Source organism: Thermothelomyces heterothallicus, assembly GCF_042370625.1.
Source record: "Thermothelomyces heterothallicus CBS 202.75 unplaced genomic scaffold P884_scaffold_20, whole genome shotgun sequence".
Lineage (NCBI taxonomy): Eukaryota > Fungi > Ascomycota > Sordariomycetes > Sordariales > Chaetomiaceae > Thermothelomyces > Thermothelomyces heterothallicus.
In genome coordinates this window covers 110,573-127,244 of record NW_027192581.1, presented here as the reverse complement: position 1 = coordinate 127,244, position 16,672 = coordinate 110,573, and the positions used below count along the sequence as shown (strand labels likewise).

Genomic DNA, 16,672 nt, shown 5'->3' with positions numbered 1-16,672 from the left:
AACAGTTTGGGTTGAAATTCTTCTTGGTAAACTCAAGCCAGGCCGCTCAAATTACCATAGTCTGGTCGGTCCTGGGTGTTGAGAAGAGCGAAGTATCATATCGCCCCAGGGAATGGCGACACCGACTCTTCGCGGTCAGTTACCTTCACCGGTGGCCGCCGCGGCGTCGGGTCCTCGTCCTCGAACGGAGCCTTTCCCAACGACGACGTCGGGCGCGGCGTTTCCTCCACGTCAACGACCGCCTTATCGTCAAGCTCGCCTTCGCCTTCACCAACACTGGGAGGGGTGCGGACAGCGTCGGCACGCGTCTCCTTGGGGGGAGTATATGCCGGTGTTTCGGAGCCAGGAGAAGAAGCTTCGATCTTGGGGAATTCCGGCTGCTGCACCTCTTGATTTGGTGTGACCACCTGAGTTGCCGGCTCAGCGGTGCTCGCGCTCTCAGACCCGGCGTTCATGCTATCGTGGCTGTTTGCGCGCATCATTTCGATTCCCAGCTTGGACGATGGCAGCACCGACTTACTGCGATACTGCTGGCCGCTCGAGGGCGAACCGGGATTACTGCCACTCACGCTACCACTGCCGCTTCTGCCTCCGCTCGTGGTTCCGCTGCTCCTCTGGATGCCTGGTGCTCCTGCTCCTGCAGCGGTGGCGCCAAGGCCGAGCTCGTCGTCTTCATCATCCGCTGAGTCGACGCTGCCTTCGTACCGGCGCTTCTCGATCGACTCGCGTTTAGCCTTGAGCTTCTCTAGTGACCGCTTGGGCACAGGACCTTTGGGCGGCACTGCCAAGTGCTCAATCTGAGCGGGTGCGGACTGTTGGGTGAGGAAGCGTGGCTGAAGAGGAGATGGGGGTGGGTTGTTAGGGCCTGCGAACATCGCGTCTGCACCCGAGATGCCCAGGCCGCCCTCGTCCCAATCGCCTGTGGCTTTCCGGCTGATGAGAACCGGGATGTCATCCGTTGCCACCGACTCCGAGTCCCCATAGACACTGCTGATGGAGTCCTCGCGGAAACTGCTGCCAGACCGAGCCATGTACCCGGACGAGGCCGAAGTTGGGCTGTCCTCGAGCCGCAGGCTCTCTTGCCGCAGGCTAGACGGGACAGGATGTGGCAGCGTCAAAGAGAGGGAATTGGTTTGACCGGGCGATGGAGGCTTCCAATGGCAAAGCGTACTCAAGACCTCGGTCAACTTTGACGAGCTGATCGGCTTCTCGACAAGGGAGTCAAAGTACTGGGGAGCCGGTAGCTCTTTGAGGTACGATGTGATGGCGACCATCGGAGTATGGGTATTGGCGTGCTTTGTGTCGCGGATCATACGGGCGACGTCAGACCCCGAGAGTTGCGGGAGCCGGAATTCAAGGAACATAATGTCAAACTTGATGTCGCTCATGGCGTACCGGATGGCTTCACTGCCCGTAGCTGCGGAGATGGTCCGGCATCGCAATTTCTCTAGCAACTTCTCCATCACCATCCGAGATACGGGGTGGTCGTCGCAAATCAGCACGTCCAAGGGGCGAAAGACGGGACCGTCGGTGGCAGCAATATAGGACAGGCGCCTTGAGCTCAGACGACGCCGCTGAACTCGGAGAAGAGCGTTCGCCTTGTCGCCTTCGTTGTCTGACGACGACGGAGACATGTCGAGGACCTGGCTGCGACGGTTCCTGTGATGGGCTGCTAGGATATCGGTGGTCACCGGACTGCCATCCTGTGAGCCGACGGTGAGCGAGCGAGAACGCCCGCCGGATGAGCTGCTGCTGTGTCGTGGGGTTGACAGCACATGGTTCGGGACCGACTTTTGCTGCGAATTCGGCAGTTGGGCCGGTGCCCCGACGCGGCCTTTTCCAGGGGATGAGGTGGTCGAGATTGAAGTGGCCGCTTTCTGCAAACTAGGAGGCACGCGGGGCACCTCAAAGAAACTGCCTGGTTGCAACGAGCTCCCGGAAGGTTGGGACAGACTGGAAGAATTGCTTGAGGTCTTCCTCCGACCGTCGGTTCCGCCAGCAACGAACGATACCAGCAAGGGGGACGACGGCTGCGAAAGACGGTTAGGAGACGAGTTGGCGTGGCTGCCGCCCGAAGGAGATTGCGGTCTATGGGACGCCTTAGCATTGGAGAGCGGTTTTTGAACCGAGTTCGACACGGTTTGACTGCCTTCGAGAGACGCCCCTGGAGACGTGAGGCTTCCCAGGCCACCGGGGCTAATTGGCTTGCTTTGGGCTGCCAGCGCTTCAGCTCGCAACTTCTGGATCACGTCCTTGTTTGCCTTCTCGAGGACGGGCAAATTCTTGAATGAGAAGTTTCCGAAATCATCAGCCACGACTGGCTCGCTCAACCGCCTGCTCTTCAGGTCCCGGACGTGCGGCGGAATATGGAGCGGCATGAGGCCGCGCTTCATTGAAATAACCTGAGACCTGACGCGAGAGAGGGCGTCATGCGGACGATCCGGATAATCGGCAGCGGGACCGGTGGAAGGAGGTGAATGCTGGTCCTCCATTTCCTCGGCAAAGGTCTGCAGGGTAGCACCGCGGGCGTCGAAATACTCAGTATCTTCGGGATTCTCGGGCTGCGGAACAAACTGGGCCTCGTCTTGGAGGAGCGTGTCCCAGTTGATATCGCTGAACCACGAATGGTTGCGGATTTCCTCGCCGCCGCTTTGGAACTTGTCCTCACGGTTGGACCCCAGCCGCTGTCGAGGATCCATGCAGAGGAGCTTATTAATGAGATCCTTGGCTTCTGGCGAGACCTCATCCTCGCTCTCATCTGGCCAATGGATCCTGCGGGCCAGGATGTTCTCAAAGACCTGGTCGGGCTCGCTGGCATGGAACGGAGGAATGCCGTAGAGGAACTCGTACATGATGCAGCCGACAGACCACCAATCGCTCGTCTCGTCTTGCGGCTCGCCCTTTATAGTCTCTGGGGCCAGGTAATCGGGTGTGCCGACGAACCGGCGATTCGTGTCTTCCGGATCAAACAGCGCCCAGTTGGGGGGGGCCATAGCGGGCTGCGGAGGAGTACCCTTGCCGGACTCGGTGCTATTCTGGGTGCTCGAGTGAGAAAACATGACAAGGTCTGGGGAGCCAGAAGCCTCAGCCTCGCTGCCCTCGGCGGGCGACAGCATGGCTTGCGAGTTATTCACAAGAGGGTCGTTCAAAGACAAGCCCCCAAGCATTTGCGTCAAGGTTTCGCTGCTGCTGCTGTCGCTACGCTGGTTCGAGACGCGACGCGGTTCTTGAGAGAATGAACCGAGACTGAAGTACGAGGGCTGCGCCATGCTCGAACCATAGTCGCTCGGTGTCATCTGCGGGGTGGACCCCGGGGACTGGCTGCGGCCGTGGAGGTCCATCGAAGTCGATCGGGACGACGCCATCGAGGTAGACCGAGCGAACGGACCCTGCTTGAGGAGGTCGGGAGCTGCATCAGTGCCGCTGTTGAGCGCCCGCTTCTGTCGTCCGATCAGCCCCATGCGTGAAAGACCAAAGTCGGTGAGCTTGAGATGGCCCTTCTGGTCGATAAGGAGGTTGTCGGGCTTGAGGTCTCGATGCACGATTCCGCGACTGTGCAGATGCTCGACGCCCAGGACGACCTCTCCGAGGTACTTCTTTACCCAGTCCTCGGGAAGCCCCCCCAACACCTTGATCAGCGATGCACAATCACCCCCGTTAAGATACTCCATCACCAGATAAAGGTAATCTTTGCTCGAGAAGGTCCAGTACAGCTTCGCGACGAAGTCGCTCTCGCCCTGCCACATCATGATGGCGCGCTCAGCTTTGACATTGGTGACCTGGTTCTTTGCTACCATGTCCGCTTTCTTCAAGACCTTGATTGCAAAGTACTCGCCCGTGGATTTCTTCTTTGACAGATACACACTGCCGAAAGCACCTTTGCTGATGGGCTTGATGATTTCAAAGTCCTTGATCGAAGGCGGAACGGCTTTGGCCTGCGGACCGCCAACGACAGCGCTGAGCCGTGGCGACGGCGGTGGCTTCACTCCTACTACCTCTCCCGGGACCGAAGAAACTGCAGCCGACGACTGTCTCCGGTGATGGTGGTAAGAGTGCGAGATGCTGGGCGATGTGAACTCGCTGCTCGGAAGCATCGGCGACGCTTCGGGAGATACCAGGACATCCGAAGGGAACGGCAGACTCCGAGGCTTGTGAATCCGGAGCGGCGAAGAAGGCGGTCCACTTCTTGAGGGAGACTCTTGTCTTCGCGGTGATACGGCTCCTGGGAGAATCAGGCTTCTTCGCTGGTGCTGTCGGGAACTCGCCTGCCGGCGAAGATCGCCAAATTCGGACATTGGGGAGTCTGTCCGCTGCGGGGCTCTCGATGCGACAGAAGACCTCAGACTCCCGTCGCTGTCCCCGGCATCACTTTCGAGAATCATGGACCCCCGCCGGGACTGACTGGCGCCAGTTAGGGTTCCAAGATGGCCGCGATAGGACCTGGGCGTTGGACACTCCTTGGGGCTCCTTGACCTCGGGGAGCGCAGCGCGGACAACCGACGCTTGTCGGGATCATCGCTAATGTCAGCATTTTCCAGAGCCAATGCGAGGGTAGAAGGAGCATCGAAGGATCCAGCGAAGATGCCTTCTTCAATGGCAGGAGATGCTCCAACGTCAGGTTCCTCCTCGTCGGCCGAGTCGCTGAGACGGCCAGCGGCGATCTTGGCAGCCTTGCGCATGGCGGCATCTATGCAGTCTTGGACCATGTAGGCAAACTCGATCCGGATTCGCTCCGAATACTCCAGGATCCTGCGGTGACGGAAGACGGCCTCAACCTTGTCCTTGGCGAACTTCTCGGTGTCAGCACAGAGCAGCGCGAGACCTTGCTCCTGCTCCAGGGTATTCGTGCCTGGCGTTTCCCACTGCAGCACCTGCGTGATTCGGCTTTCAGACTGCGGTGACTGGGTTCGGAAGTCACCCGGAGTCTGGGACGACTCCTTGATAGCGGGTGTGCTGATTTCAATCGCCGTATCGCAGAGATCCAGAAGCAGCTCAACAATCCGGGCCTGGGGCCTGCGGATGGCAAAGGACCGAGCTCTCGCGTGGCCGAAGCCCGACGAACGTTCGCGTGACCGGCCTGGGACAGCGCCCGGTGCTGGAGAGGAGTTGCCAGAGGACGAGTTGGAGGAGGTCGGGGGCCCAATCGCCAAGCCCTTGTACTCGGCGACCGGCAGGTTGCTCTGATCTCCCGCCAACGAACGACTGTGTCTCGCCTCCAGCGCGTCGAGTACCTTGACGATTGCGTGGCGGTGTTCGGTGAGACCTTCCTGAGCCATCTGCACGTCCATTTCGGCGCGATGTTCCTGCAGACACAACTCGGTGTGCTTCTCAAACCACCATGGCGAGATCTGACGCTCGCATATCCGGCACAGAACCGGCGGAGGAGGAGGGTGCGTTTCTGGGTCGTCCACCCCCGACTCGGCGAGTTGGGTAAGATAGCTTGCAAGCACCTCTGCGCCGGATCCCAGCGAGTCAACAATGACGGGAGGGAGATCAATCTTGATCTCGCGCGGCGCCGCCCACTGCCGGATCATCCACATCGTCTGGGAAGTGATGTCAGTACCCTCTTCTCCCGAGATGGAAGCCTTGGTGATGGCAAAAACCTACATGGCTCTCCCCGCCCGAGGGTCCGCTGTAAACCATTATGCCTTGGGCTTCTAGGTCGACGATTACGGGCTGGGCGGGCTCCTCGGGCCCCTTCAGCATGTCCAGAGGGATCAGCTTAGACAGCGGGCCAAGCTTGACAGCGAATCGGATGAACTGGCTCCTTCGGTCATCCTGGGCCATGCTCTGCACGACTTCCGAAAAGATGTTTGAGTTGTCGCTGACAATGAGGTCGGAAATAGGAGTGCCCACGACCGACTCCGGCTGGGTTCCAATCACATCGACCCAGGACGGGCTCACCCAGCGGATCGTCCCGTCAATGTTTAGATCCATGATGACGTTAAGAGTCTGCTCAGCAGCTTCGCGGAGCTCTTCCCTCTCCTCCCGGATGCCCTCGCTGAGGGATCGCTCCATTGGGCCTTCCCTCAGCGAGGCCACGGCCGGCGGAGCAAGCATGTTCGGCGCGGCAGCAGCTTCCCCCTCCATTTGTCATGTATTGATCGTTCCGAGACCGATTATTGCTCCAAGCCCATCGGTAGCGACGCTGGAAACGCAAATGCCTCTATCGCGGCTCTCTCGGCACGTTCGATGTCCGCGGTCGTTTAGGGGACTTGTAGTTTCGAGGTCGGGGACAGGCGGTGGTCTGGAGGTCCGGATGGAACCAGCCAGGGGAGTCTCTGGCTGAGCTGCCAGAAGCTAGAGCCTAGCGCAAGCCCGAGACATAATGGGGGTGCGGTTGACGCGATGTGTCCCGCAGCAATTACCGGAGAGGAGCGCGGTGCCGTTCGGTCACAATACGTGCTTCAATGGCAGCGAAAGGCCTCGCACGCCCGGAGAGGGTGCCGTCACTGTAAGAGAATCAGTGTTCGCGAGCGGGGTGCGGGAAGCGCTGTTCGGCCGCAATCGATCCCTGGTGGTTGATGGTTATTGCCGTTCGGGGCGTCGGCGCCGTGGCCCAGGGCACTTGAAACGCGGTGCGATGCGGCTGCAAGGCGGCGGCAGCTCGTCCTCGACACGACGAATTCCGGGATACAACCGAGGTGGGCCAACACGGGAGGGTGTCGCCGGCACCAGGGCAGCAATATGCCTTGCGATGGCTAGTCTTCGTCGACTCTGTCGAGCGGGCTTTTGTTGTCGCTTAGCTGGAAGCCAAAGTTTAAGTGGGGTTCCTTTGTTCGGCTCTGGGCTTCCTCTCGGAGACAGAAGCGGGAAAGCGGGAGATGCCCAACACTGGCAGAACAAGAGCCAGGCATCCAACGGCTTTGGCGAAACCGGGCGAAGGATTGGCAATCAGGTCCAGTTTGATCCGTCGAGACCTCGTCTTGTTGGATGATTTTTGTCAAAACACGGCCCACGGCGACAACAGCCGGCCCAGGAGTTCCGTCTCAATGCAGCGAGGGAAACGGGAACCGACACTGGAACACCCAGCGTAAATTGATCGAAAGAGACAGAGCACAGAGCCGAATCGCACTGTGGCCCACCCGCTCCGAGCTACTTTTCGAACCGTGCTCGCACTGCTCCGTGCTCGCGTCGTGTTGGTATCGTTGAAAGCGGGGAAGTCCAGAATCTGACCAATCAGCGATGCGAAATCTGCGGGCTGGGCAACGTGCCTGGTCGTGCCACACTATTGCTGTGTACCTTCCCAGACACTCACATTCCAATTCCCTCTGACTTGTTAATTTTCCAAGCGAGTAAACAGCCACACATTGTCAGGTGGGTTTATGTCCAGTTGTCCAGTCAATATTCCGGAACGTTCGGACCACATGACGGGGCGTCCCCGGAATGGAACGGCGGAATGCCAAGCCGAAGGAGATACAAGATCCAACCCCGTCGTCTTCCTGTGGATACTTGCAGTCCCTTTGGTCGTTTCTACACTAAGCAGCCGAACCGACTGTGTGCAGAGACTGAGACGAGTGTTCTGAGGAAACGGTGTTTTCCGCTTGCTTCCCATTTGTCTACACATTTGCTTTTGTTTTTTGTCCCGTCTCTTTCCTTCTTGGGTACACGGAATACAATACGGATTATATCCATCCTGCTATGACGAGCTTTGACTTTTCTTTTGTCTCGTCATACCCAGGAGCTCTGGTATCCGAGCTACATACGTACAGTGCTCCCCAGGTGCACTGTCATTAGTCGCACGACTTCCCTGATGACACAGCCCGAACTTGCGCTTGCCTAGCGCCACCGCCTAGGCCACATCCGGGACGTCAATTGGTCTGGTTCAGGGCTTTTCTCCTTACCCAATTTTAGTTTCAGCGATTGAAGTCGTCCAGGGACGGCGGCGGTGGCAGTAGCAGAGCAGCAGCGGTAGCGCAACCGAGTAACAGCTGATCTCCCCCATCTTCGCGTTGCCCCGCGCCCATCCTACTACACCCACTGACTCGCGTCCGGTTCAAGCCATTTGGTGACCTCATCGCCCCGGGATCATAAGTCGATGGCGCTCCAGCGGCTGTGCCTGCAAGTTGCATAGGACCAGTCCAGATTTCCTAGGTCACGTACGCAGCGAGCAATTAGTGCAGTGTAACGCAGCAGACTACTACACTAATTACTGTATCCCCTCATTCTCCCTTTCGGTATGCCGCTGCACGTCAAATCCATCAGACGAGAGAGAAGGCAGCCATCGAGCCAGACCTGGCACCTGATGTTCCTCCAAGGATTGTCCATGCCATGCTTGACAAGGGTTGGTTCTCCCAACGCCGAGTGAGCACGCCAGTGCTGAACGGCTCGTGGTTGAGGGGAGGGGCATTTGGCGGAGAACTTGCCAAGTCGGTCAGAAACGTTCCAAAGTAGGGTGATAGTGTGGGCAGTGGTCAGTTCCCAAGCTCACACTCCCAGGCTACGAACGGCGGTATGCCGGTCCCCAAATAAAAAGCACCTGCGCTATATCTGCAGGATTTTAGGACCCTTGGCACACACAGGTGGTGTTACTCTGACAAACGCGCTCGTTCCCAATCTGGGCTGGGTTGGTTTCCTGTGCTTGTGGGCGCAAGAACTTCCCCACTTCCCCAAAAAACAACCAAGCAAAGTCAGAAAGACATCTGGTCGAGTAGTTGAGCCAGCCCTGCTACTACATTCCGAGCGAGCCACTTGGACGGACAAGTAGCGTATGTAGTATTGTTCCGGCTTATACCCCCACATCGCCGACCTTGCCACCGGTGAGAACCGGTGCACGCGACGAAGGTTGCAGGCACATCCGGCGGGGAAAAGACCAGTAACTATTCTGACCCCCTTCTTCGGGCTGCTTTAACACCACGCCTCTCTACATTAGCTCTCGATGATAGTGCCAACCCCCCCCCCCCCCCCCCCCCAAAAAAAAAAAAAAAAAAAAAAAAAAAAAAAAAAAAAAAAAAAACCGAACTACGTTTTAAGAAGTCCTTCTGACCCCCACGGTCACTTATCCCTGGCTTCAAATACTTAGTTGTTAATAAGTAAGTAGATATGGGAAGGAGAAGCTCCAACCGCGATTTAACACACAGTACAAACCTCGAACAGCATCATCTCCATGGGCCTATTCCTGCTCAAGCGTCTGTAAAAGCATTCGCAGCGGAGCATAAGGATCACGAGCCGATATTGGCTAGTAATGGGATCTCGCGTTGTTGATCTAGCTCAAAACGATGACCACTCGATTGTAAATCACGACTGTTACTTGTGGGCGATGTTTTCGCTATTCTCTGTCTCTTCGGCAAGTGCACCTACGAGAGAGTAACTGCCACTCGAGATCTGGGCATCGCCAATCCTCATGCAGCCACACTACACAATACACTCTCTATAAGTACAGGATGTAGGTACACAACTTACGCACATCACAATACAAAGTAGTGTGCCACTACAGAGTAGTTACTCGAGCATCCAGCGGGATTGCTAGCTTTCGTACTCTTGTAACTAGTGTAATCCGTATTGTCCCTACAAGACGGCCCCACTCATTCCGGGGGATCGGCGACGGCGTGCCGTTCCGATTCGACAAATTGGAATCCGCTATGTGGGTCAGCATCGCAGCGTGCTACTTTTTACGTGACCGCTCGTCACGTGCCCTTGTGGAATCTTGACGACTGACTTGGTCTCGCTGTCCTGTGAAATTGCCTTCAGACCCCATGAAACCGCCACTTTCACCCCGGGGGGGGGGGGGGGGGGGTTACTCGAGTGCAAGAAACGGCCTTATCCTCTTCTCTTTCCTGCGAAGGAACAATCTCCATCGTGTAGGGCCTACGTCGTAGAGCGGTGGGTGTGAAACACTGTTCCCGTGACACGACCAACGAGACCCCCCCCACCTTTTTTCTCTTCTCCCAATGTTTCGGTAGTAACCTAGGCTTGTTTGTTATTCTACTCCCCTCCTTGCATCCCCCCCAAAATTTCCCGCCCGAATCAGGGCGGTCTTGTTTCATTGTTCTCTTCTTTCCTCTCTCTTCTCTTCTCTTCTCTTCTTTCTTCTCTCTTCTCTTCTTTCTTCTCGAGAATCGAAGCGAAGTAACGGGTCAGGCTAGAACTAGAAGAGACGCGGGCGAGGTCCTTCTGTTGTGTCACCCACGGGCAGGCGTGCATACAGATTAGGCGATGGTGAGGGGAGATGATGCTTGCTTCTTGGATAGTCCCGAAGCACACCCTTCAACGAGCGCCCTTCTCGAGTCAGCCATTGACGAATAAAATGGTCTGCCTCATTGTATGTAAGGTATGTGCATATCGTGCCCGCGTTGTAAGTGGGTGGAGCCGAGCGCGGCCGAGTTAGCTCATCGCCCTTGCACTATTACTGTGTATCGCGGCAGGTGTGTTGGGAAACGGTAGCGACCGGTAGCGACCGGTAGCGACCCGGTCAAACGGGTGGGGTTGGTAGAGTGGATGCTGTCACGTATTGTCCCGTTCCCGAAGGTAGCGGCAGGTAACGAAGGCCCGCCATGCCTGTGTGTGTGTACGGAGAACGTTCATCGATGCTCCTCCGGTGGGGATCCAATATCAGCCTCACGCTCCACAGCGCTTGAGTAGTCGCCATTCTCTCTGACGTCTTTACTTGATAGAATCACAGAGCAGGGCCGTCGCCACCTTTCACTGAAGGGCTGCCGGCAGCGATCATAGTGCGCATGGCGCTTCGTCGCCTATCTCGTCGAACGCAGGTCTGGCTCTTGGCTATACCCAGCTCTCCAGTGTGAGCCCGCTTGATACCTCACACTTACCCACCGGTCAAGTCTTTCTGGTTTCCGTTGAAACGGTCCCATATACGGATCCGTACATACCACGGCCCGCAGATGATGAGTCGATACACCCCAGTACGACGCCGAGTTGGGTTGTCAACACAGGCTGAAGCCTCCACAAGAAGCACTTTATCCAGGCCCCCCATATTTCCATTGCCAAAGTCTTCCATCACGTGCAGCGACATGGCACAATCAGGGGGAGGGAATCGCGAATAGATGCTTCCTCTCGCGGTCAAATGACTTGAGGTCTCGCTCGCATTGAGCAGGATTGATCTGAACGGCAGAAAGAGCGGCCTGCAGGCAGTTGTATTAGGAGCCGAATTTTGTACTCGTGGAGGGAAGAAGACGGGAAAAGCGCATTGAAAAAAAAAATGCTGGCAGATTTGCGCACAGGTCCAGCTGTGCGAATTATCAATCAGGGTCGGCTTTTTGCGCTTACAAGAGGTAAACTTTGTCCACTCTTTTAACATTGGCTGTAGCCTACTCACAAACCGCAACTTTCAAAAATCGAACATTGTGTCTGGTATGTACAAGTCGTGAGTGAACCTTGAAACTTTGACACATGCCCTCGACAAGCTTTGTGAGTTTAACTCTAGCATTCGGTAGGAGTGTTGCATTCACTGCGCACCTCGGCGACCCGGCAGCTCCGCCCGCGCTATTCAGCATAAGGCTCAGCCCCTGCATCCCGTCAGGTCGCCGAACCCAACCTTTTTAAGGTTTCTCGGTCTACTAAAAGAGATTGCGGTCCTGGGCGTTTCTTCCATCTCGTCCAGGACACTTCCGCTACTCCAAGGTTGAACTACATCGTCCTTGTTTTGTCCTTGTCTAACACGTCTCGAGAACGTGGTGTCTCGCAGCTCGACGAACTCACATGTAGTTATCGTACTCCGTACTTTCATACGTCACTAAGCGAATCAGGCCGAGCGAGCCGCTCCATCCGGAACTAGCTGCCCTCCCCGGAACCCACACTAACCCACCAATCTGGTCTCTGCAACATTCACCTCCAGTCGCGAAGCGGATCTCTCACCTGGCTGGAATATCTCCCAAGGGAAAAAAAAGTCTCGAAGACGCGGCTCAATCCCATGCCTGCACCTGTCTCATAGCACCAAACCGTCGTCCCGCGATTCCATGTTTGAGCCACGCCCTGCACGGCGCCAAGACCTTTACCCCCCACAGCCAGTCTCAATCCACTCCAACCTGAAAGCGCCGAGCTCTCTCACTGCATTACCCCGTCCATCAATATCTGTTCGCCTTTAACCTTGCTGTCGCCTTGGTTTTGAGGGAGCTTTCAGCGAGCGTCCATAGATCCAGGTATGCAATGTGTCTGTCACAGCAGTTCATTCGCTCTTCTGTGTTTGGACCATGTTCTCAGATTTCAAGGAGCGGCTGTGGAAGCGCGCTCTCATTTTGCTCACCTCAGCTTCTGTGGTATGCCCAGGGAAGGGAGCTGAAATTGTGATGCCGACATGTTCAATGTACATACCTATTCAAACCTATGAGAGTGGAGTCTGAAAGCACGGGTTTCCCTTCGTCAGATTAGCTGCTGACTTCGGGTTTGTAGCCACATAGGCTCATCTCCCGCCACCTAGTTCCTCGTCGACTCCGTATGGAAAGCGCTGTGTTCTCTGCATCACATCGAAACAGTCATGGCTTCTGTCTCACTTAACCCAGCCACCCCCCAGCAAGGGTTTGGTGGCGAGCCCACTAGACAGGGCAAGACTTCACTGGCAAGCCTGAACCTAGATTTCCTGAGGTCCGTGAGCGAGAGACGGACAACAAAAGGTGGCTTCAGCGTCTTCTCAACGATGTGGCGTGTATCAGGCCATCAGGCTGACTCAGGCTGGCCGCCGTGACAGACGGACAACCACAGAAGCGAAGGGGCCCCAAACCAGATAGCAAGCCAGCCCTCACAAGGAGGCAGGAGCTCAACCGACAGGCTCAAAGGTGAGCTGATCAGCTCGGCGGAACGCCGCCCTTCTGCTCCTCAGCTAACGAGTTGCAGAACCCATCGTGAGCGCAAGGAGCTCTACATCAGAGCCCTCGAGGACGAGGTGCTCCGGCTCAAAGAAATATTCAGTAACATCTCCCAAGACAAGGAACGTCTTGCGGAGGAGAACCGGCAGCTCAAGGCACTGCTTGCTCAACATGGCCTGGGTGTCTCGTTACCAGGCGGCGGCGTGCTGGACGACTCAGCGAGCAACCCGAGCATAGGCTATTCGCCCGGCGCCAGCATGGCGGGGAGTCATGCCCCGACATCCAGCAACACGACAGCCTTCACGCCCCCGCCGCTGCACTCAGAAAGTAGTGGCGGCCGTGGCGACGGCATGTCACCTAACAGCGTCACTTACCCGCACGGCAACCACCAACACCAATTGCTTGGGCAGGGAGGTGTCGTCGCAGAAAACGGCGACGAGGCCCAGCCAACCGCGAACTCGAATATAGACTATGAGCAGGCCGGCATCGACTTCGTGTTGACGTAGGTGCCTCTGTCAAGTTCGTCTCATCAAACCCTGCTCTCTGCGGCAGCTAACCTCCAGTCCAGGCTCGAGAGGCCCTGCATGGACCACCTCCCCTGGATGCTCGAGCGCGGCGCTGCAACAGGCGTCCGCGAGCCCTGCGGCCACGCTCTCATGGCATCATGCCCACCGGAGCCCTTTTCTCAGCTCTCTCCCAACGTTCCATTCAGCAACCCTAACGATACCCATGTTCACAACGGTAATGGCATCGCTGAGGCAGAAGAAGTAGTCACCAGCCAAGCGACCACAGCAGTAACAGCAACAGACGCAGACATAGGAGGGGGGGAGGGCCCAGGCACATGGACCCTCAACAAAGGCGACTTAACCACCCTGTTGGACCTCAGCAAGCGGCTGAACCTCGACGGCGAGATCACACCTGTCATGGCTTGGGGTATGGTGCTCGCCCACCCGCGGCTGGCCGAGCTGTCGCCCGCGGACTTCGGAAGACTGGCCGAGGAGCTAAGGAGCAAGGTTCGGTGTTATGGGTGAGTTTACCCCCAATCTTTTCTCCATTGCATACCAGCTACCTTCCCAACAAACTCCCTCTCCGATCCCTTCTTCGCTCTCTGGACTTTTTTTTCTTCTTCGGATAGTCTATGGCGGTATACTGGTCTTGAGGAGGGTGACAAGTCGATGGATGTGATGAGGTTGAGAGGACAAATGTGCTGACTAAACGTGAAACAGCTTCGGGGCGGTCATGGAACAGTTTGAGGTGAGGGACGCGTTGGAAAATGTGTTCTCGATGAAGGCAGATTCTAGTACGGGGGTTTATTAAATCGACGGGTCTGATATGTGCTCTTTGAAGGTGGTTTGATGGGTGTTAACTTTGCTGTGTCCGTTGATTTTGCCTTGGCTCCAACCAATGCGTTGGCGGTAGGGGCCTAAAAAAATTTCTTCTCTCTTTTTGTACATGAGGGAGTATTTTACATTTGCGACACAAATTGACCCTTATCATGTTCAACATCAGTTAAACATTTTAAGAGTTCCGTTTGACGTTGAAACGACGAGAGGTGGTGAGGGGGGCCGGGGGGGAAAAAAGGAAGGGAAAGAAAGGTTCTATTGTGGTTGCTTGGTCAGGTGTCCGCACTGTGCCCGCGCTAGTTATCTGGAACCCGTACTCTTGTTAGTTACAGCGCTTCACATGGAGTAGGCTTGCCCCACTCCACAACACCCCACCAAAAGAGAATTTCGACCTCGAAATAAAAGAAGCTTTATCCGGTCCGCCACACCCACCGGAACCGACACCCTGGTCGAGTTACGGTGATAGTCAACTGGCATCACCATCCTCTGCCGTCGCGCAAATCCCACTAGGTCTTATTTGCTCTAAATAGACCCGAGTCGCCATGGCGGAACCCCTCCCGGGCACTTCTGCCCTCGTCGACCTGATCAATTCGCTGCCTGATCCCGACAGCACATGGGGCCCTCCTATCACCAACGAGACCACTCTCAATGGCGTCCCTTACGCTCCGTACTCCAAGAGCGATAAGCTAGGCCGCATGGCCGACTGGACCGACGCCAAGGACGGCAGGGACGGCCGTAGCAGGCAACAATACAGCAGAAATTATCGCGGTATGTTGCGGAGCCCCGTGGGTTGCGGTGGCGCCGTTGGGTTGGCGGTGTGCCGTGCAAGTACTGACGCGCTCGTTGTTCTACAGACCAGCAAGTCTACGGTGCCGGTTCCGCATCTCTCTTTGCCGCGCCGGCGGCCGAGGATGAGGCCTCGTTCTCCGTCGTTTCCAACGTGCGCGACAGCGGCAAGACCCGCTTCGGGCGGGGCGCCGTCTTCACCCGCGGGCGTGCCCAGCGCGGACGCGGCGGTCAGGATGCCAGAGGCGGCGGGCGCCAGCAATTCCAGCGCGCCGGTCGGGCCGGCCAGCAGTACGGCGGCTATGATAGCCGCAGCGGGGCACGGGGCGGTGGAGCTCGCGGGCGCCGTTTCGGCTGGAAGGACTACGACAAGCCGCAGCGCAACCGTGACGCTTCGATCAACATCCGGCCCGACTGGAAGCTCCTTGAAGAGATCGACTTCAACCGCCTCAGCAAGCTCAACCTGGAGGCTGACGAGGGCGAAGACATCGACAGCTACGGCTTCCTATACTATTATGACAAGTCGTATGATAAGCCGGCTGTCAAGAGCGCCGAGCGCAAGCTGGCGGTCGTGGATCGTGCCGTGTACAACGTGACGACGACGTCGGATCCCATCATTCAAGAGCTCGCCGAGAAGGATGAGGCTACCATCTTCGCCACGGATAGCATCCTGTCGATGCTCATGTGCGCCCCGCGGTCCGTCTACCCCTGGGATATCATCATTGTGCGGCAAGGCAACAAGGTGTTCCTGGACAAGCGCGATAACGCGGCGCTCGACATGGTCACCGTCAACGAGAACGCTGCCGACGCCCCGCTCGAGGCCTCGGAGGGCTCCAAGGATGCCATCAACCAACCCAGTGCGCTTGCGGAGGAGGCCACTTACATCAACCACAACTTTGCCAACCAGGTTGTGATTGAGAACGAAAACCAAAAGGTCGAAATGGCGCACGAGAATCCCTTCTACAGCGCGTCGGAAGAGACGGAGCCGCCCGCGTCCAAGGCTTACAAGTACCGGCGGTTTGACCTCTCGACCAGCGAAGAGGACCCGACGTACCTCATCGTGCGCACGGAGCTGGACGCCGTCCAGAAGAACGCCACCAATGGCGAGGACCAGTTCATCACTGTCCACGCCCTGAACGAGTTCGACAATAAGGCGCAGGGAAGCGGTGGCGCTCTCGACTGGCGCTCCAAGCTCGTGTCGCAGCGCGGCGCCGTCGTTGCGACCGAGATGAAGAACAACAGCTGCAAGCTGGCTCGGTGGACCGTGCAGAGCATTCTGGCCAAGGCGGACGTCATGAAGCTTGGGTAAGTTGCCGCGTAATGCATTGGTTGGCTTGGGACCATTGGTGTCATGGTCAGCTAACGCGAAAATCTAGTTTTGTCTCCCGCGCGACCCCCAAGGCGAACGACAAGCACGTCGTCCTTGGCGTCATAGGATGGAAGCCCAAGGACTTTGCCAACCAGATGAACCTGCAGCTGTCCAACGGCTGGGGTATTGTGCGCACTATTGCCGACATGTGCCTGCAGCGCGAGGAGGGCAAGTACGCCCTCGTCAAGGATCCCAACAAGAGCATACTGCGCCTGTATGAAGTTCCTGCCGGCGGGTTGGACGATGAAGAAGAGGATTCCGAGGCCGGTTCGGCAAGTGCTGAAGAGGAATGAGGCTCTAGTACGGATGCCTGGTTAGCCGATTTGGCAAATTATCGCCAAGCCGGTCGTAAAACGGATGATTAACATGAGATTGGAGTGTTCGCAAGTCCGTAGATCCGGACGTGCCCAGGG

General features: G+C 57.0%; 4 protein-coding genes across 4 annotated transcripts; 3 read left to right on the top strand and 1 right to left on the bottom strand.

Annotated features, from left to right (window-relative positions):
* Nucleotides 1–95: 95 nt before the first annotated feature.
* P884DRAFT_301515 (uncharacterized protein) lies at nucleotides 96–6,060 on the bottom strand (the record flags this gene model as incomplete). Its single annotated transcript, XM_069444861.1, has 2 exons — nucleotides 96–5,543; nucleotides 5,608–6,060. 2 exons carry the CDS (start codon nucleotides 6,058–6,060, stop codon nucleotides 96–98), a joined length of 5,901 nt encoding a protein of 1,966 aa, XP_069295619.1.
* A 149-nt stretch (nucleotides 6,061–6,209) lies between these two features.
* Nucleotides 6,210–7,107, top strand: P884DRAFT_55216 (uncharacterized protein). Its single transcript, XM_069445959.1, has one exon. It carries the CDS (start codon nucleotides 6,329–6,331, stop codon nucleotides 6,935–6,937), a length of 609 nt encoding a protein of 202 aa, XP_069295618.1. The 5' UTR covers nucleotides 6,210–6,328; the 3' UTR covers nucleotides 6,938–7,107.
* A 5,326-nt stretch (nucleotides 7,108–12,433) lies between these two features.
* On the top strand, nucleotides 12,434–14,078 carry P884DRAFT_206048 (uncharacterized protein; the record flags this gene model as incomplete). The annotated part of the gene is made up of 5 exons (XM_069438693.1): nucleotides 12,434–12,569; nucleotides 12,644–12,731; nucleotides 12,790–13,263; nucleotides 13,330–13,788; nucleotides 13,988–14,078. The coding sequence occupies 5 exons, from the start codon at nucleotides 12,434–12,436 to the stop codon at nucleotides 14,076–14,078; spliced, it is 1,248 nt and encodes a 415-aa protein (XP_069295617.1).
* Nucleotides 14,079–14,646: 568 nt separating this feature from the next.
* Nucleotides 14,647–16,552, top strand: P884DRAFT_247493 (eukaryotic translation initiation factor 3 subunit D; the record flags this gene model as incomplete). The annotated part of the gene is made up of 3 exons (XM_069440508.1): nucleotides 14,647–14,872; nucleotides 14,959–16,195; nucleotides 16,267–16,552. 3 exons carry the CDS (start codon nucleotides 14,647–14,649, stop codon nucleotides 16,550–16,552), a joined length of 1,749 nt encoding a protein of 582 aa, XP_069295616.1.
* Nucleotides 16,553–16,672: the final 120 nt, after the last annotated feature.

Bases quoted from the DNA above. Each gene is read 5' to 3' on its own strand.
- P884DRAFT_55216 (XM_069445959.1), top strand. From the start codon at position 6,329: ATGGGGGTGCGGTTGACGCGATGTGTCCCGCAGCAATTACCGGAGAGG.